Source organism: Aythya marila (assembly GCF_965140915.1).
Source record: "Aythya marila genome assembly, chromosome: 15".
Classification (NCBI taxonomy): domain Eukaryota; kingdom Metazoa; phylum Chordata; class Aves; order Anseriformes; family Anatidae; genus Aythya; species Aythya marila.
In genome coordinates this window covers 843,327-864,434 of record NC_139056.1, presented here as the reverse complement: position 1 = coordinate 864,434, position 21,108 = coordinate 843,327, and the positions used below count along the sequence as shown (strand labels likewise).

At 37.4% G+C, this 21,108-nt stretch overlaps 1 protein-coding gene across 11 annotated transcripts in view; it reads left to right on the top strand.

Moving 5' to 3' along the window:
• The window catches only part of CLEC16A (C-type lectin domain containing 16A), an 87,455-nt gene that overhangs the window by 36,683 nt on the left and 29,664 nt on the right, over positions 1–21,108 (top strand). For 8 of the 11 annotated variants that reach the window (XR_014318539.1, XM_082772565.1, XM_082772562.1 and 5 more), the window contains 5 exons: positions 1,287–1,415; positions 4,573–4,693; positions 15,122–15,273; positions 15,929–16,133; positions 16,924–17,091. Coding sequence is in view for 9 of the 11 variants with exons in the window: in XM_082772565.1 (XP_082628691.1) it covers positions 1,287–1,415; positions 4,573–4,693; positions 15,122–15,273; positions 15,929–16,133; positions 16,924–17,091 (775 nt within the window). In the remaining 2 variants the exon portion in view is untranslated. The other 3 variants (XR_014318540.1, XM_082772570.1, XM_082772563.1) reach the window with 3 other exon arrangements.

Below are 21,108 nucleotides of genomic sequence, written 5' to 3'. Positions count from 1 at the left end.
TTCACCTTGGAAGTTTAACTCTGTTTTCCTTAAAGCATATTTATTTGTCTAGCTAGCAAAGAATGTGCTGTGCTAATTAAAATGATAAATTAACGCTGAAGTAGTCTTACTAGATGAGGTATGTAAATAACATGGTGTGGAGCTTCTATAAAGCAGAAGTGTACTTGATCTATCTGAAAAAAAAAGTGCCTTCGGTAACAACTGTAGATGACAGTTTACAGGAGCAAGTAAGCTGAACACAGTAGTCCTTTGTATTTTGGTTTTCAATGATTTTTTTACCCACATTCTTCATCTTTATGAAGAAAAATGTTGTTTAAAACAATGTATGCAGTCATAAGAATGGCATTATAAATAGAAATTTCAAGTTTGTGTTCTCATTTGTCATCTATTTAGATTTCTGTATTTTTCTCCAAATTAATTTATTTTGTTTAATCCAGCATTTTTGACACTGAAAATGATGGTTCTGAGGTTAGAATGATTGGGTATAGACCATTTTTGAGCTTGTATTTTTTGCAGAGCAGCAGTTCAAGACTGATGTAAAAATTGTGGATTTTATCTTAGTCTACTTCTTTCATGGTATGTGACCATGGAAAAGTGATCAGGAATGCTTCCAGTTACTGTTGGCTGTTTTAGAATGCCCGTGTGACTGCACTTCTGCACAGAATATTGTACAAACTATGTGAAGGGGTTTTATGTTTATTTTAGTCATTCCAGCTGATTTTCTGGCAAAAACCTCATGGCTCCTGTGTGTAATAGACCTCAGATGAAATTGTCCAAAGCTGCAGAAGGATTAAATGATGTTTCAAACATCATTTAATCAAGCAAATAAACAATCATGTAAGGGAGAGACTGTTAGTGACACAACATAAGGAATTGCCTAGTCTGCAAGCTACTGCATTGTTGGAGACTAGAGATTTTTTTCTGTCCGGGGAGAAGAAGATACAAGAAACTTTTTTCTTGTGATTGAAGTTATGAATTTGAGTCAAAGCTTGAAATCAAACATGACAGACTTTGCTTTTTAGTACTCATGAAATGGCTTTTCTATTCTAATCTTTCAGTGTTTTTTTTTTCCTGTGGTTTTTCAATATGGAAACTTTAAAAGTGTTAGGGAACAGTGAGCAAATATAGAAATTGCATGTAAAAAGCTTAAAATAACGTGGATGGTGTCAAATTCTCACAACTCAGACCCCTTCCTCTCAGTGTATGCAGTCATGGGTTGTATTTAAAAGTAAAGATGTAAACTTTCATTGTTCTGTATAATAATCAATGTTAAAATATTTTTATAGATTAAACCCATGAATGTAGAGTACTTGATGATGGATGCCTCCATTTTGTTGCCTCCAACGGGGACACCACTGACTGGTATTGATTTTGTGAAAAGATTGCCTTGTGGAGATGTGGAAAGAACACGAAGAGTAAGTAAGGCTTTTTTTCTTTCATTAATGACAGTGTAATGCCAAAAGCTTTGAAGAATTCTACAAATAAAAATGTTTTTCCTTGAAAGCTGCTTGGTTGGAAGCTTCATCCATAAAATCATAAAAACTTAATGACAGATCCCTTTAGAACATATAATAATTACCTGTCCCAGTGGAGAAATCTCTATTTTCTTGCTTCTAGGTACTTCAATATGTTCTTGTGCTGTGATTTTCGGTTTTGGTTTTTGTTTGTTGTTTTTTTTTTTCAGTGAAGAAATGTACATAAAAGACTTCTGATGGCATGCTTTAATACATTGTCTGTTTTCTTTCATTATCTGGTATCTCAGTCTTTGATTATATTCCTATAATAAGAATCTCCCCAGGAAGGTTGGTTTGCTTCGTATTGTTTGTGTTTCCTGACGTAGCAAAACATAATTCTATTCAGGAGTGTTCATCTTCCAAAGCAATTCAGGATAGAAATTTTGAGTGAGATAGTAAAATCCTTTTTTGACTGACAAATTTTAGAGGTGATACTGACATGAATAGCCACGTTGGTATTTACTTTCTTGGGATAATCAGTTCTTGACCTGTACAACTATTATTATCACAGCAACTTTTTGATAAAATATAGTGAATTTCCTTCTTTTTTTTTTTTATTCTTTGTATTGTTCTTAGAAAGTAAAAATGCTTCCTAGAATAACTTCTCTGAGGCATTAAACAGAATGGTATCTAGAAACACTTTCTGATGGAAACTGCTCTGTATTTTTATGTATTAAGAAATAAATGCTTCAATTACAGGAAATTTGGAAAGAAATACAAATATCCTTATAATTTAGAGATGGAAATGTCTTTTTAATCAGCAGAAACTCCTAGAGTGTGTTCTTTTCTTGTCAGTACTCCTTCCCCTGATCACATTGCTCTAGAACTTCTAAAATTTCTTAGAATTCCGATGCCACAGTTACTTTCTTCTGGCTAAGCTTTGCTTAGCCTCTCCTACGCTGAATTGCAGTGACAATATTCTGAACTTCTGGCGCATCGTGTGACATTCCTGCTTACGCTTAGGCTGCTGGAAGTTTTGTTGGCAGTTTCAAATGAATAGTGACTCGATTCTGAGTTTCCTGTGGAATGATACTAAAAAATTAAAATTAAAATTGTAAAGCTTTATTTTGCTAGCAAGTGAAGAAGTTTCGTTCTTTGATTATATCACAAGCTCTTGGTTTAGAGATCAGATCTTTTTAAATTTTCACTTCTTTTACAATAGAAAGTTCCTTTAAGTGACTTTTTCCTTTTAACATTTTTAGGAGGAACTCTCAGAAATCAGATTTCTATCAAGAATTGTCAAAATCCAACCAGTTAGCCCTTTAGACTTAAAACATTAAAATTACCAGAAATTCATAATCTGAATTTCTGAATAATCTGTATCTGAACAGTTTCTGAAATCAGCTACTGTTGCCTGATGAAGCATTCTTCCCAAATAGAGATACTCTTTTTGAATTGTTGATATTCCAGTTACAAATAATTAGCTGCATTTCTTGCTTCTGACTTCTATAGTCCTATAGATAGTACTGTTATCTAGACAGTCACCAGCCACCTGGAACAGTGCAAATGCATTTATGTACCTATTTGGGAAGTAATGAACAATATGGGTCTTGAACTCTGCATCTTGGAGTACATAGCAAGCAAAGACTTTGAGAAAGGCTTTTAACAATAGCATCTGAGGATGCTATTACATGGGAATGTAATGAAATATTGGTAGGTCTGTCTGTGCATTGGTGCTTTCTTTGCATATGGTATGCATGTTTAAATGAAGGAATTGACACAAAGTATACCTTATTACATGTAGTTCTTTAAAGTAGGTAGCCTTTTATAGTTGTTTCTACTTGATCCAGAAAGCAGATGTTGGTTGAAAAAAAGTTGTAGTCCATGGGACTGCTCTGCTGCTACATTGAGATCTAATAAGGTGTTACAGTAAGTCACGGATATCGTGCTTCCTGGTTTAAATTGATATTGTTAGCAAACTGAGGGCTATCAGTGTTGTGGGAGTCACAGTGTAGTTACCTTTTCATCTGACATTCTTGAATTCTTGTTTTTTCTTGCAAAGGCTAATTTCCTGCTCTTGTATTCTGCAGTAAATAGATTTTGAGATGAGTGATAATAGTTTTACAAGGAATACATGCAAGGAAAATTAACACTGTAGGAAGGAAAGAGGGTTGAGGGAAAGAAAGTGAAAGGCTGAGTGATGACTTCCGTTTGAATTAAAAACAAACACAGTATGCCACAGGATTCCTATGTAGGAAGCTGATTTTTAAAAAATGAAAAATATGCCACCAAACCCTTGTAGAATTAAAAAGGGATTTTTCATTTGCTATACTGAAAATGCAGTTCTTCTAGCAGAACAGGTTATAAATGGTGCCTTTCAGAATGTGGCTAATAAAGTGGTGACTAATAAATGTGACTAATAAAGTTCTTTGCCACTTTATCTGATATTTTAAATACCTTATGTCATTAATTTCTGAATCAAAACAAGAATATCAGTTTCACAGAGCAGCTGTTGAAAGTCCTTACGTACAGCTTTCAGTATGCTTTGCCCTGTTGTAGACCTTTTGGGAGCATAAGTGAAGGTCTCTGAGAATGTTCTCTTAGATGTGGTTAGTGTTGATGAATACAGCAAAATTAAAACTAGTGAATCTCCACTATTTCCTCTCAAATTTGTAGACATAGTAACTTTTCATACTACTTCTAGTTATTCTACTGTTTTAAATTCAAAACGTGAGAGTCTGTGAAGGTTGATTTTAGTTGTCTGTAGAATACAGGTCATGTAAATAAAATCAGTCTCAAAACGCCAATTTAAAAAGACATTTTTTTTAGTCTTCACTTAAATGTCTCTTGTAAGCATTTGCCTGTCAGTCACTGTGTGTTTAAGTGTGCCAGTGGGATAAAAGGTTGGCTGCTTCTACTTTAGTGAAAATAAAGTGCTTCAACTTCTCTGTATCTTTAGCAAACTTTTAAATTACGTTGTTTTCTTCATTTAAAAAGACATACTGCATGACAACAAATTTAAGGGTTGTAAAAGTGGGTATTTTTGTAAGATTGTGCTAAAATATGTACTACTGAGTGCAGTAATGCTTTATTATTCTCTTTTTTTTAATTTCTCAAGGCAATTAGAGTTTTCTTTATGCTCCGTTCATTATCACTGCACTTGCGAGACGAGCCAGAAACTCAGTTACCACTGACAAGGGAGGAAGATCTGATAAAGACAGATGATGTTCTTGACCTGAGTAAGTTGTCCCCCAGTTTCCCAAATATTCTATGGCATGGAAAAACTGCTGGCTTTTTTTTTTTTTTTTTTTTTTTTTTTTTTTTTTTTTTTTTTTTTTTTTTTTTTTGCACTAAGTTAAAAACCATCAATCGTTAATCTTGGTTATGTAATTGATTACGAAGGATGATTGCATTATGTTTGTCTTCTGCTGGTTTTGGAACACTTTTTGTAGTTTTATTTTTGCTTTGTTTGTTTTGTTTTTAAAGAGACTGTTAATATTTAAACCCTGGGTTACTTATTATCACATAAGGGATTTGGAGTAAGTCATCTGACATCCTTGTGCAAATACTAGTTTTCTAAATGAACTGATAATACAAGCATTTTCTTCTGTTCTGCTTTCACCTATTTAAAATGCACAGGTGTTCTTAAACCGTGCGTGAACTTCAAAAGACTGCAAGTAATTACTTCCAGCAGCTACACTGAGTTGTTTACTGACATGGTTTTTGTTTTCCCCCTGGAGTTCTTTTTATTTACAATTGTTGTGACACTTAAAAAGCTGTATGGAAACTTTCACTCCCATAATTACATTCCACACTGAGCTATTCCCCAGGGGAATCACTCTGCAATGCCAAGAATGACCTTGGGATGTTAAGTAATACTATGAAGTAAAGGCAAAATACCTTCTTCTGCAGTATCGTGGGAAACTACTGTATTCTCCACACTGAAGGAAAAAAAAAAGTTGGAAGGAATAGAATCATGAAGTATACTGTGTGTCTGCAAATTCAACATACCTGTGTTCACTTAATGTCAAAACAGGCAGCTCTAGATGACCTTAAGTGTTACTGAATAGTGCTGTACTGGAGTAACTTTGGCGTGAATCCTAAAGCTGTAGTCTTACTGTCTCCAGCACTGGCATTGTTTGAGAAACAGAAACTTGTCCTGTTCTGTGGTAATCCTACTATAGTGCAAGATGCTTGCTTTTGTTCAAAGGCTTAGAATATGCAGGAAAGTGTGTTTTAGGCTGGAATTTGCTGGGGGGGAAGTAGTGCTTAATTTAAACACTATTAATCCTATTTTATGTAATCAGGATTTAAGAGTTTGACATATTTGTGTTAGCCAATTGCTTAAGTGCTCAGCTAACTTTTGTTCAGGCAGTTAGCTGATTAAAAACTTGCAGCATCCATAGCTTTAGAGAGCATGTGATTGAGGAAATAGTGTTTGTATCTGCCAGGCTTTAATTTTAGAAGGTGTCTTACAAAAGAAGGGAAAAGTTTGATACTTCAGACTTTTTTTGACTCTGTATGTTTGTTAAGTGTTTGTTAATCCTGCTGTGACTAGAAAAAGAATTGCTCTAGCTACCTTAATAGATGTTACAGAATTATGTGCAGTATCTCAGAAACAGTGCAGTGCATCACATCCATCAAGAATGTTAATCATCTGTGTGAGGGGAAAAAACGCTGAAAAAGTTACTGAAGCAAAAGTTTTGTGAAATCAGAGGTGCTGTGCAGTAGCTTAATGGACAAAAGTAAGATTAAACTATATATATATACACATATATATATGCATACTATATATGTAATATATATATTTATTATATTATTATATAATATGTTATATATATTATAATTACATTTTAAAAAATATTAAGACTTACTGAATTTACATGATGAAAATGCAGTTGTCCGCAACGCTGAATGTCAGAGGACATTCATTTATTTGTTAAATGCAAGCAGTTACCCGATCACATGGAAATGTACAAGCTTATTGGATAAGCTTTTAATAAGTGAATATAGGTATTAGGCTTCAAAAAGTGAAAGGATATCAAGGTGTCAGTCTAATGTTTGCATTTTTGGTAGATGCATGGTTGGTGGTATGGTAGGCTCATAGTTGAGTCATTTCCCATTTGTTAAATTTCTATACAAGTTAAATGATTTAAGAAAAAACAGAGGGGAAATATTTTTAAAGTGCTCTTCTATAGTTGTATTCTTTTTTGTCTTCTCACTGGTATTATTTTGGCTCGGTGAATTAAGCAGTGACCCCAGTGAAAACTAATCCCTTTTGGTTTCTGTTTAAGGTATATTCAGCTTTTTTTTTTTTTTTTTTTTTTTTAATAATAGATTGGAACTGATCTATGTGCTTAGCAAGAAAATGGTAGAGCAACATGTAAAGTGTTCATGTAATTTGCCACCATTACCACAAACAAAACGTTGTCAGAAGCAGGTTTTTAAAAAAATTATATCTGTACTTAAAAAAAAAAAAAGTTAAAATGGTATTCATTTTTTCTCTATTTTAATTTCAGCTGTTGGCTTAGAAACCTTTACCATTACACAAGCTCTGAAATCTGTTTTCTATCTGAAGGTTTTAGTTCTAGTTTTGAAACCTTTCATTGCTGCTTATTTTGAAAGGAAGACAAATTCCTAAAAAAAACTTTCCTGAGGAAAATGAGCAGCACATGATATTGTTTATCATGTTCTCAATTATTAATTATGAGGTTAAAAAAAAAAAAGTTGTCCATAATGAAGCTACTGCTGACTCGCTAAAGGTTTAGTAGTATAGAATTAACTGAGTTTCCTGTTTCAGATGAGTTACATATTTATTGTAATGTTGGCTCTCTCTCAGAGAGTGAAGTGAAATAGTGACTCAGCTTCTACTGAAAAAACTGTTCTTCTTAAATTAACTGGAAATGTGATTACGAAGTAGGTTTTCTAACAACATGCTGAACAAAAGGTAGATCTGATTGAAATACTATTTTCCAAATGTTACTTGTTCACCTTCCTACCCTCACCCCCTAAAAAACAACAACAACAAAAAAACACCTTTTGTCCTTGCTTGCCTGTTAGTCCAGCAAAGTGTGTTATAAAATTCAGTGTACTGCTCTGCAGGTGTTGTGTGCAGTTCATTGTAGGTATCTCTGTTTCTCTGTTTATGACACCTCATTTCAAAGGCAGTTGCTTTTATGCAGAATACAAATTGTCTTTTTATTGGAACTTGTAACTAGACCATATGTTATTAATCCTTCATTCTGCTATATATAAGTCCTTGCAATTCTAATTACATGTCTGTAATTGCTTATTAATTGCTACGTACTCTGTGTATTTAATGGTATCCAAAATTTCCTTTTTTGAGTGTAGGATACAACTAGTTAAGCGTTTATATGGAAAGGATTCAATGACAACTGTTTACTTGTAAACTTAGCTTAATTTTGAATAAAATGCTCTTTAATTTAAAGATGTAATGCCTATTGCAAGAAGTTTAAGAAGTTTTATAAGATTTAAATTCTACCATTAATTTAGAACATCAGTCCTTGTAGATTTAAACTCCTTTGCTCTGTTAAGGCATTTTATAGCCTTCAGCTCTACTGTAACTCAAAAAAATCAGAATTCACCAACAGACTAAAGCAATAATGGTATTTGAACTGCTTGTTACATGGTGCTTGTATGCACGTACTTGAAGTGGTTATTTGTAAATTTGTTTATACGTTCGCTTGTATATGCACGTGCATTTACCTGGAGAAGAAAAATTGTTTCCATTGCCCTATCTGTGGAACATGAATTCTGGTGTTCTAGAGACCATTTTGAGACCTGAATTGGCATCAAAGTATCAAGGCACAAAAGAACAAAAAAGGGGAAAAAAAAATATGCTTTGCTAGACCTGAAAACTTAAACAAAATGCAGTACAGAGATCAGCAGAGTATATTTGCATACATTAACATGCAGAAACCCTAATAGGAAAATCTTTTCTTTTTCTATATTTTATCTGATAACACCTTCATTTTAGGAAGTTCTCATCCTTTCTGTCTTAACAACGTAAATGTTGCACTTGTGCAACACAAATGTTGTATAGGTGCCATATTTTAGGAAGAGATGTAGCAATTGGCAAAACAGCCCAAAAATTCAAATTGCTTGCCTTAGGTACCTTCAAGGTGGTGATATAATTAGCAATCTAAAAAATTCTCAGTCTGTTATTACAAAGCTTTTCAATTCTTTTCTGAACATGTAGGTATCTCTAGAAATTATTCTCATTCATCAACATTTAGTGTCATGAAGGAATAGAGGTTAACAAGATCCAGTAATTTCAGCAATGGTATTGATTTTGAAGAATTTTGCAAAACTCACCTTATCAACCTGGATGTTTTGTTTTGCTTGAATGTGATGCTGAGGTTTTTAGGGGAGCTTAATGAGATAGTTTAAAGTTCCCTATAAGAAGCATTTCAATATTTCAATGCACTTATGTTCGGTGTAAACCTTTATGTGTAGTAGCAAGGTTCTTAGGTCTAGTATATGACTGTACGTTTAGGAATGAGTCACATATTCAAAAAATTCACTTCATATTGCTGGGCATGCTGCCATTTGCATGACATAGTGTTACTTTTCAGCATTTTTTTTTTTTTTACTGTAAACAATTTTTAAAGCATTTAGCTTTTGCGTTTACATATTCTGTGGTAACTACCCGTCTTAGACTGCATGTGAAGCTTGTAGGTGCCTCACATTGGTGGCTTCTTTAACCTTATTCAGGAGCTCACCGCTTGTGTGAGGTTCACTGGCAGCTCCAACCGGCAGCCTCGATGCTATGATCTTGGTTTCAGACAGTTGATTCTCTTAGTCACAAATGTTTGAAATGCCATGGCTGAGGGATAAATGCTGATACGTTTAAAGTTATTTCTGTACTAAAACTGGAAAGCTAACACGGTGAAATCTCCTTCTTCACTCTCTCTACCATATATACAGACTTTATATAGGCTATGTATTCAAGTTTTTTGTTTTTGTTTTTTTTAATTAAGTGTACAAAGACTTGGGGAACCTTATCCTAGGACATCAGGGGGTCACCCAGTCCATGCCCCTGCTCAGAGCAGGGTTAGCTAGAGCAGGTTGCTTAGGTTCCTCACCATTTGGAATTTGAGTCTTCTAGGATGGAGACTTCTTTAGCACTTGCAGGGCAAGCAGGCGATCAGGCCCAGTCAGCATGGCTTTATGAAAGGCAGGTCATGCCTGACGAACCTGATCTCCTCCTATGACAAAGTGACGCGCTGGGTGGATGAGGGAGAGGCTGTGGATGTGGTCTACCTTGACTTCAGCAAGGCTTTTGACACCGTCTCCCACAGCATTCTCCTCAAGAAACTGGCTGCTCTTGGCTTGGACTGGCGCACGCTTCGTTGGGTTAGAAACTGGCTGGATAGCCGGGCCCAAAGAGTCATGGTAAATGGAGTCAAGTCCAGTTGGAGGCCAGTCACTAGTGGCGTCCCCCAGGGCTTGGTGCTGGGGTCGGTCCTCTTTAATATCTTCATCGATGATCTGGACGAGGGCATCGAGTGCACCCTCAGTAAGTTCGCAGATGACACCAAGTTAGGTGCGTGTGTCGATCTGCTTGAGGGTAGGAAAGCTCTACAGGAGGATCTGGATAGGCTGCACCGATGGGCTGAGGTCGACTGCATGAAGTTCAACAAGGCCAAGTGCCGGGTCCTGCACCTGGGGCGCAATAACCCCAAGCAGAGCTACAGGCTGGGAGAGGAATGGTTGGAGAGCTGCCAGGCAGAGAAGGACCTGGGAGTGATGGTGGATAGTCGGCTGAATATAAGCCATCAGTGTGCTCAGGTGGCCAAGAAGGCCAACGGCATCCTGGCTTGTATCAGGAACAGTGTGACCAGCAGGGCTAGGGAGGTGATCGTCCCCCTGTACTCAGCTCTGGTGAGGCCGCACCTCGAGTACTGTGTTCAGTTTTGGGCCCCTCGCTACAAGAAGGACATGGAGGTGCTTGAGCGGGTTCAGAGAAGGGCGACGAAGCTGGTGAGGGGCCTGGAGAACAAGTCCTACGAGGAGCGGCTGAGGGAGCTGGGCTTGTTCAGCCTGGAGAAGAGGAGGCTCAGGGGCGACCTTATCGCTCTCTACAGGTACCTCAAGGGAGGCTGTAGCAAGGTGGGGGTTGGTCTGTTCTCCCACGTGCCTGGTGACAGGACGAGGGGGAATGGGCTTAAGTTGTGCCAGGGGAGTTTTAGGTTAGATGTTAGGAAGAACTTCTTTACTGAAAGGGTTGTGAGGCATTGGAACAGGCTGCCCAGGGAAGTGGTGGAGCCACCATCCCTGGAAGTCTTCAAAAGACGTTTAGATGTAGAGCTTAGGGATATGGTTTAGTGGGGACTGTTAGCGTTAGGTCAGAGGTTGGACTCGATGATCTTGAGGTCTCTTCCAACCTAGAAATTCTGTGATTCTGTGATTCTCAGCAACTCCGGACAACCTGTTTCAGTGTTTGACTGCCTCCACAATTATTAAAAAAACACTTTTTTTTTTTTTTCTTGCTTTGGTGGTATTTCTTGTATTTCAATTTGTGCTTAATGCTTCTTGTCCTGGAACTGGATACCACTGGCTTCATCTTGGGAGATTTAGAGTAGAGGTTAGGAGGAAATTGTTCACTCAGAGGGTGGTGAGGCACTGGAACAGGTTGCCCAAAGAGGCTGTGGATCATTCATCCCTGGAGGTGTTCAAGGCCAGGTTAGATGAGGCCCTGAGCAACTTGATCTAGTGGGTGGCATTCCTGCCTATGGCAGGGGGGTTGGAATTAGGTGATTTTTGAGGTCCTTTCCAACCTGAGCTGTTCTATAATTCTGTGATCTTCTTTATTTCCCACCCCAACATCATAGTTTTTTATTTATAGATACTGACGAGGGGTTTATGAAGAGCATATAATAATATTTCCATTCAAATATCTTCCAAGAAAGAGCTTACCTTTTGAGTACATATCCAGTTACTTTCAGGTCCATTTAATGAACATTAACAGTGCAGGCGTACATTTTGCAGAAGAGATATCATACCTGCTTTTGGTTTCCTGCATCGCTATGGATGCTAATAAACACTAGTCTTGTGTATTTTCCAGATGGCCTTGAAACACTGAACTGAGTGTGAAGGTTTCAAGATACTCTGGAAACTCAATTTTTTCACTTGCCTATACTAATAAGTTGGTGAGTGCTAACACACATTGTACAAGAAAACTATTTTTCCATATATTTGAAACTTGACACGCATCTGAGAGGAAAATGTATCTTTTATAGGTGATTCCAGAAAAGATTTCCTTTTAAATGTGGACATCCAGTTACTCCTTAACATCCTCATAAAGGCGAGATTTTTCTGGACTTCCTGGCATAACTCATCTGTAGTGTGTATGTGACATCCAGATTTGTGCTTATTGCTAGTGATGTGAAAGAGCTTAACTGAACAGTTTTGCTGGTTTACTAATAGTTAATTATAGAATGATTTACTTAAGACGGTGCTGTGTTCTGTGCTGTTTTTTTAGCTTTGGTTTACAATACCTTAAACTGCCTCCTTACTACAAGCAAATGCTAGATTGGTATTTTACAACTTTATGCCTGTAGAAATCAAGGTGTTTAAATTATGTAACAGTAATTAATAAATCAAGATGCTTAAATAATTATTAAAAGTACAGCTTAACAGTTTTAAGATAATTGCAGAAAACAGCGCTACAATATGGAGTCCCTCTGCCTGGGAATCACTAGTCTTGTATTCACAGTAAATAAGTTTAGCAACAAGCTTGCTTCTGCTTGATTGCAGTACTCCAAGTATGATCAGCATTTATAGTATGTTCTCTTATTTTCAATTATTTTGAGGTGTTCAGAAATAAATCTTCAGAGGAAAAACAATGGTAATGGTAAAAAATAAATAAATAAATAAAATAGCTCTTAAAATTGTGTTGACGACGAGAGCAAATTTTATTTTCGTAAACATATTTTTAGATAGCTAGATTTTTGTTCAAGCATACTCAGACCTGGTCAGATTATTGTGTTCTTTCCAAAGTTAGTAATGTTTTTCCAAGTTTTATTTCAAAAAAGAGCTTTAAAACTGATTTAAAAAAAAAAAAAAAAAAAGATCTTTCAGATTTTTCATCTCACATTGTTCTTGGAAAGAAAAAAAAAACAACTTTCAAATTACTTCGCTATTGGATTGCATTCTGAAATGTGCTCCCTGGCATTCTCCTCCATTTATCTTCTCAATTCATCTGTATACAGTTCTGTATTTTTCCCTTTTTCCAAGGTTATCTTAACTCTTTTTTTCTTTTTCCTATATTTCCAGTGAATCTTGTGACATTTTTTTTTAAATGCGTTTACCGTTAGTAATATCATTCAGACCTATTTCTTTATCTGAAACTGGTGGTGAGAAGCACTTTAAAGATGAATTCTTCTTTTAAAGTGGTTAGTATTTCTTGCAGTAACAGATGGCAACTCACTCTTAGCAGTTCTTTTTGTTCTTTCCTGCTATTCCTAAAGGGAACAGTGCTCACCTCCTCAAGAAGAACAGTGCTCACCTCCTTAGGAAGGTTGGTAGTATCCAGTCCTGATGAAGAGGACTAATACGTGAACTGAGATTTTATTCTGATGGACAAACTAGAGATGGCAGTTATAAGCGATAGAACAGTTTTGAACTTGTCTGGAAGAGATGTTTATTGTAAAGAGAAACAAAAGTAGTCTTAGACTGTTCAAAAATGTGGTTGAAACAGCTTGTCAAAAACACTTGGGCCAGAGAGTATGGTATATATAACTGTTTCAAAGGACATATGTAAAGTCTGAAATTGCTTTGTAAATTCTTGGGGTGAGTGTGGGGAGTATGTTATAGTTTTGTCAAGGACCTTGTATGAAGTTCTGAAGTTCTTTGCAGTGAGTCTAGCCCAGTAAGCAGTAAAGCAGAATTTCTTACCAAAAAGGCTGCATGTTTTTGGAAAAAGTTCTTTATGTCAAGTGCGGAGGCAGTACAGTAACTATCTGTAGCTTGCCAGATGAGTAAAAGCTCATCTTGGACTGCCAGCTAAATACACAGTGTGCTTAATATTTTCTATAAGTTTCTGATCCCTGCCGAGGATTTCTAGAGTTGTGATGACTATAAATCATGGAATCACTAAACATCAAGCTCTGAGGCAACTCAGATATTTAGACTGATATTTAGACCATCTCCTAAAGATGGTCTTATTTAGACAGTCCCCTAAAAGTAGCTGTTATGTTCTTCAAGACTTCAGATAACAGTCTTTCAAGGCTAATAGTTTGTGTGAAAATACATCTTTCTTGCTGCAGACAGCTGAAGACTTTGAGCTCTCCTTGCTAGGCAGTATTTCCTGAGACTTGTGTTTTTCTTGGAGAGCTGCATTTAGGGCCCAGAATCTTGGCACTAAAGTGTCCAAACAGTTGGAAGCCTCATCTTGCATGAGGCAAAATTAAGCATTGCTGTTAATAATAACAGAAGTGATACTGTATTCTCAGATGAGTTCACTGGAAATGTATTTAACCACGTTCTCTTCTGTTTTCGTCATAGGATGACTATAGCATATGACCCTGCAGCAGCTGTGAACTAGAAACAATAACATAAATGGAGAACACTGGCTTGTATAAAGTCAAGCGATTCCCATAACAGTTGCCTAATAAATGAATGATTTTCCTTTCTGTTCTTTGATTAAATTTTACGGTAGTGCTTTGTCTTCAGTTGTTTTGTTTTTTAAGATCTGAATTTGCTTGCTATAAATAGTAGTAGTTGGAGGTGAGAGAGGAGAAAAAGAGCTGTGTATATTAAATATGTGAATGAAAGTATCAACTTGATGAAATAAAAACCTAACATAGATTAGCAAAGGTCTGTTAGGAGAGGTGACAGTGCAATTCGTGGGACTCAGAAGACTTTGGGTGTAAAAAATAGGATTTAGTCACTTCTCAAGAACTGTGGGTTTGAACTGGTATGCATACAATGAGGAGGTTTGGAAAGGAAGGGAGGGAACTCTTTTTTGAGATCTGTAGTTTAAAGGGGCTTTCACTGTAATGGTTAAAAGAGGATATGATTATTCAGTGTAAATGTACAATGTGGGTGGGTAAAGGAAAAGATATAACCTCATTTAACTAATGGCAAAAAGTGCAATTTACCATGAAAGTCCATGTAGTCTTGAAGTTGGAAGGCTTCCAACAGTCAGAGGAGTAACTCTTCAGGCTTCTAGAAATGGAACTTGCCTCAGATTGGAGCCTAAGTTTATCAAGAAGTAGATATAATTACCTGCAGATATGTTGGACAGTATCTGTGGCCTTTCAACAAGACTCGAGACTTCTGTTAAGTAAAAGAAATCAACATGGTGCAATTTTACCGCTGAAGTGAAGTGACCTTTTATACTAAAAGATAATGAAAGAAGTGTGTTGTAATGTACATCTTATGAGTAGCTCTTAGCTTGTGTTGTAAAGATGATTGCACTTGTATATATTATATGGTCCAGACCCAGGACTGTCTGAACGTGGTTCAGGGCAGCCTTCTCTAGGTGGCCCTGCTTGAGCAGCAGGGTTAGACCAGATGAACTCTAGAGGTCCTTCCAACCTCAACCGTTCCATGATTTTTGTATTCAAGTTGTTTTCATATAAAACCACCAAAACCCAGAATCATTAAATTATGTAGCTATATAACTTTTTTCCTTCTTTCAGATAACAGTGATCTAATTGCTTGTACAGTCATAACAAAAGATGGAGGTCAAGTTCAAAGATTCCTGGCTGTGGATATTTACCAGATGAGCTTGGTTGAGCCAGATGTTGCCAGACTTGGCTGGGGAGTAGTTAAGTTTGCAGGCCTTTTGCAGGTAAGAGGCTTTAATCTTAGCACTGTATTTTCTTAGCTGAAAATCTCTATTTATGTAGGATAAATAGTAATAACAAAATTAGTTTATATATTTAAGGTTCGTGCCCTGCTTGCCTATTTCTTCTCTTACTAGTCTTTTTATGTTCCTGCCTTTAAACTATTCTTGTTTTTCTGAAGATGTTTTTATAGACAACTGGAGGCACACTTAAAAATGTGGTAACTTCCCCAGTATACATTGGGGTATGTTCATTTGAACACTGAAATGATATAGAATTAGGATTGAGTCCCAGATGTTTTCCTTCAGTGTCACAGTAATGAACCTTCTCAGTGTTCTGAACATCGTACAAGGGTAGAGAAGGTGACAGTTTGCAACTTCAGAATTATTTGTGCTTATCTAATTGATTTTAAAAACTTTAGAAAGTTTGTCGTTAACATTGGCTAAAGAGACATATGTCTCCTGAAAATTCTGTATGCTCAAATAATTGCATTTTAAAATTACTTAATCTTTAGGAGTGCCATTTACTGCAGAACTGAATTTCAGGATTGTACAACTTGCATAGTTTTTTTTTTTTTATTGTTGTTATTTTTAAAAACCTGGAAACTGTTTTAAAATGCTAACTTTTTTCATTAGCTATTTGCCCTCTCTTTCTGTTCAGGATATGCAGGTGACAGGAGTGGAAGATGACAGTAGAGCTCTGAACATAATAATTCATAAACCTGCTTCAAGCCCTCATTCTAAGCCCTTTCCTATCCTTCAAGCAACCTTTATTTTTTCTGATCACATTCGCTGCATTATTGCAAAACAACGTCTTGCAAAAGGTCGTATCCAAGCTCGGCGTATGAAAATGCAGAGAATAGCAGGTAAACAGTTACTTTGAAATGATTCTGAGAAATGAAACTTACGTGTCATAGCAAGTCACCCTGTGATGTAAGGTTAGAAAAAATATGTTAGAAAACTGAGAAATGTGCACAGAACTGCAAACCAGTGTCTAGTTTCCAAGGAAGGGATCACATATGATGGTGTTAATTATAATGATTAATGCTTGGGTGTTGTAGTGACGAGCATTCTAAAATGTTAAGAAGAGTATCAGCAGCTAGATTTTCTGTGTTTAGAGGAAATACATGTGAAGAAATGAAAGAGAGTTACTTCAAGTAATCAGCAAAGAGTCTGATACAAGTGTAATACAAGTCTATTTTGATACCTAAAATTTTAGATTGAAGTGCCTTGCAAAGGCATTTTTTTTTGCCAGTTTAAAGCAGTTTGTCCTTTGTCCATTGCTTTCTGCAATGTTCACTTATAACTATGAATGGTTTTACCCATATGGTGAAAAATGGAAGGTGGTGGTTTGTTTTTTAAAAAACTCCTTGCATTCCACAAACTATACTAGGAGTTGACTGTTTCCTTGTTTCTGCCCACTTGTATTCTGGAGCTTAGTGTTACCATGGTGTGAACAACAATGATAGAAAAAGTTGCCAGAAATCTTTTCTCCTTTTCCAGTGCAATTGCAACTGCAATTAAGAGGTAAATGCAAGCAAGTTAAACAGTCTGGTGTAGTCTTGAGATTCTGGGCAAGCTATTGATTTTATTTGATCTACTTGTTCTTTTATGTATTTTTGAGTAACAACAACTATCACTTATAATTAAACATAGCTCTCCTGGATCTTCCTGTTCAGCCTTCAACTGAAGTTATGGGTTTTGGACACAGCTCTGCAGCTGCATCCCAACACCTTCCATTTAGATTTTATGATCAGGCGCGACGTGGTAGCAGTGATCCTACAGTGCAACGCTCTGTTTTTGCATCTGTTGATAAAGTTCCAGGTAAGATCAGCATTAATTACCATGAAATTCCTGATGTGTTTCAAATAAATCAAAGAAGCTCGCTTTGAAAGTTCTAACTAGACTCCTTTTGAAGAAAAGAGTTTGCTATAAACTGTATACCAAAGAATGAAAACAGCTTGTTTACATGTTTAGTGGAAGGTCTTCTCCCTGAAGTGTGGCAAATGCCTTTTAAATTAGTTTGATTGTAATTTATCTGTCTTTTTATCATATCAATACTTATTTTTTAAAAAAGATTAACAAATGTTTAGAAATGCTCTGACAGCTACCCCTTAAGTAGTGATTATCTCATGTCTATTGCAGGATGACTAGCGTAGCCAGGGGTCGTAACTCAGACTCCTTGTCCTAGTTCTCCCTTAGAGATGTGAATGCAAGCACATTTGTAACTCATGGTCACGGCCTTATCATATGCCTTAAATTTGTTTTTCTCAGAATTCATATTATTATTAAAAGTCTGCTGGTCCAATGTTAAAAAGCTTGTTTTTAAGCTTGACTATTTTATTTCTGAAATAGCAATTTAGTCATAGTTGACTACTTGTGTTCTGAGTGCAAGGACTGAGAACAGATCTGTTGTACAGTCAAACGGTTCAGTATGGTTCAACCTTTGAATTTTACCTTAAATAAGGCTGGGAAGTCTTTGTCTTAGCAGAAAGCTTCCTGAGTCTTTACATCAAGATTCTGTAAGAATAGTTGATAAATGCAATAAAGTTTTCTGCACCCATGATATTAGGTGTTTACCAAAATGTAGAGATGACATCTGTACTTGGAAAGAAAAAAAAATAGGTCTGTAGAAGGTGCTTCCATCCACAAAGCTTTACATCCACAGGCGTGTAACTGTTCAGATCTGTTGAGACGTGTATAGATATTGCAGCGTGTGTGTAGACGGAGGAAGGTACATATTCAATTTATGACTTGAATACAAGCCATTAATACATACAAATTGTTTATTGGATGTGAATTCAGTGGTTCTTCCTGTTATGTTCAGTTGTTTGAAACCTCAAATTTTGAGGCTTTAAAGGTCACAAGTTTGCAATAGCTGATAAAGCATTTATCAATAGCTGATAAAGCATTTAATTTAATAAAATTTAATTAAATTTTATTAAAAAAATTAATTAAAAAAAATAATTTAAAATTTAATTAAAATTAAATTTAATAGCTGATAAAGCATTTATCTACAAGCAGGGCCGGAGGGCAGACCCGGGAAACTGCAGGCCTGTCAGTTTGACCTCAGTGCCAGGAAAGCTCATGGAGCAGATCCTCCTGAGAGTCATCATGCAGCACTTGCAGGGGAAGCAGGCGATCAGGCCCAGTCAGCATGGCTTTATGAAAGGCAGGTCATGCCTGACGAACCTGATCTCCTCCTATGACAAAGTGACGCGCTGGGTGGATGAGGGAGAGGCTGTGGATGTGGTCTACCTTGACTTCAGCAAGGCTTTTGACACCGTCTCCCACAGCATTCTCCTCAAGAAACTGGCTGCTCTTGGCTTGGACTGGCGCACGCTTCGTTGGGTTAGAAACTGGCTGGATAGCCGGGCCCAAAGAGTCATGGTGAATGGAGCCAAGTCCAGTTGGAGGCCAGTCACTAGTGGCGTCCCCCAGGGCTTGGTGCTGGGGCCGGTCCTCTTTAATATCTTCATCGATGATCTGGACGAGGGCATCGAGTGCACCCTCAGTAAGTTCGCAGATGACACCAAGTTAGGTGCGTGTGTCGATCTGCTTGAGGGTAGGAAAGCTCTACAGGAGGATCTGGATAGGCTGCACCGATGGGCTGAGGTCGACTGCATGAAGTTCAACAAGGCCAAGTGCCGGGTCCTGCACCTGGGGCGCAATAACCCCAAGCAGAGCTACAGGCTGGGAGAGGAATGGTTGGAGAGCTGCCAGGCAGAGAAGGACCTGGGAGTGATGGTGGATAGTCGGCTGAATATAAGCCATCAGTGTGCTCAGGTGGCCAAGAAGGCCAACGGCATCCTGGCTTGTATCAGGAACAGTGTGACCAGCAGGGCTAGGGAGGTGATCGTCCCCCTGTACTCAGCTCTGGTGAGGCCGCACCTCGAGTACTGTGTTCAGTTTTGGGCCCCTCGCTACAAGAAGGACATGGAGGTGCTTGAGCGGGTTCAGAGAAGGGCGACGAAACTGGTGAGGGGCCTGGAGAACAAGTCCTACGAGGAGCGGCTGAGGGAGCTGGGCTTGTTCAGCCTGGAGAAGAGGAGGCTCAGGGGCGACCTTATCGCTCTCTATAGGTACCTCAAGGGAGGCTGTAGCAAGGTGGGGGTTGGCCTGTTCTCCCACGTGCCTGGTGACAGGACGAGGGGGAATGGGCTTAAGTTGCGCCAGGGGAGTTTTAGGTTAGATGTTAGGAAGAACTTCTTTACTGAAAGGGTTGTGAGGCATTGGAACAGGCTGCCCAGGGAAGTGGTGGAGTCACCATCCCTGGAAGTCTTTAAAAGACGTTTAGATGTAGAGCTTAGGGAAATGGTTTAGTGGGGACTGTTAGCGTTAGGTCAGAGGTTGGACTCGATGATCTTGAGGTCTCTTCCAACCTAGAAAATTCTGTTAAATTCTGTGAAAATTTAGTGAACATGAACAAGACAAATAACTTCCAGATTTCCAAGATGCTCAATTTTATTCAGTCATGGAGAAGTTTGGAAAATACTAAAATTGCTTTTTTTTTTTTTTTTTTCAGACTGCCCTTACAACAGATTTTGTAATTTGTATTTGCAAGAGCTGAACTAAACATACAACTCCAGAATGAGACTTTTGGGAAAAAATTAGCCTTAGGAGGACAAGTAGTAGCTGGGTGTGTATTCCAGGTGTGTTGTGAGCAATATATCCATGGCAGCTTCTCCAAATACACTGGAAGTGCCTTAATGCTTTGTCATCATTTACAAACTGAATTAGTTTGAATCATCATGTTTCTAATACTCAGTATTTATGCAACATACCTGTCAGTTGTGCATAGGTCCATCTTAAAGTTATCAGCAGTTTCTCACCAGTCTGTAAAGACAGCTTGGATACTGTGCATTGCTTCATCTACTTCAGAGCTAACAAGACAGAAAAGGGCCACAACTACTCTTAAAACATTAGCTTGGAATTGGGATTAAAGGGATGATTCTAAGTCAGTCCTGTTTTTTTTTGTTTTTTTTTTTTTCTGTTTTAATTCCCTATTTTCTATTTCAAAAATTGATCTCTGAGAAGCTATTAATTCAGATGGTGAAGTTTTCTCCTTTGGGATTGAGTCATTTTGAAGTTGTATCGCTTTGAAACTGCTTAATTTTGCTCTATTAGTACAAATTAACGTAATCTTGTTACTACTAGCTGCCAGTCATTTGACAAAACTCAGCATTTCTCTTTTAATGTGATTCACAGATCAAAAAATCCAAATCCTCTACTTAGAAAATAGATGTTCTAGTGCCTTATGTCTGACTCGGAGATCAACTTGCCTGAGTGCTGAGCATGGAGAAGAGAAATCAAAAGCTTTCAGATTGCTGGTCGTATATCTCAAAAGTCGAGTTCATCATGTATGATGGGAATGTATTTCCTTGTTTGACTTCAGACTTTCATGGAAAAGGTGTGGTTGGAAAGATGCCAGCTTTACAGAATCAACCTTCTGTAAGAGGAGTGTAGTCATAACAAGTGACATCATCTGCTGATTTGGGGGGGGGAGGGGAGAGAGTGGGGAGACAACAGGCCAGTTGATTCAAACAGTTGTATACTTACTTTGATCTCCAGGAACTGAAGATTTTCAAAGTACGCACATACAAATCCAGAGAAAAAAGTATTTTGAATCTTTCGTTTGGTAACAGCTATGACAAATCACTCAAACAACATGAAGTTTTTCAAATCCCACATTTTTGGAAGGCATTTTGTAGCAGCCAGTAGTAACATACAGATGTGCTAATATATTGTTTTACATCCGATTACAAAATGCATATCAAATACCCCTACCATCTCAATTTTGCTGATGAATGAATGAGGATTCCCAGTTCCACATGATTTTGC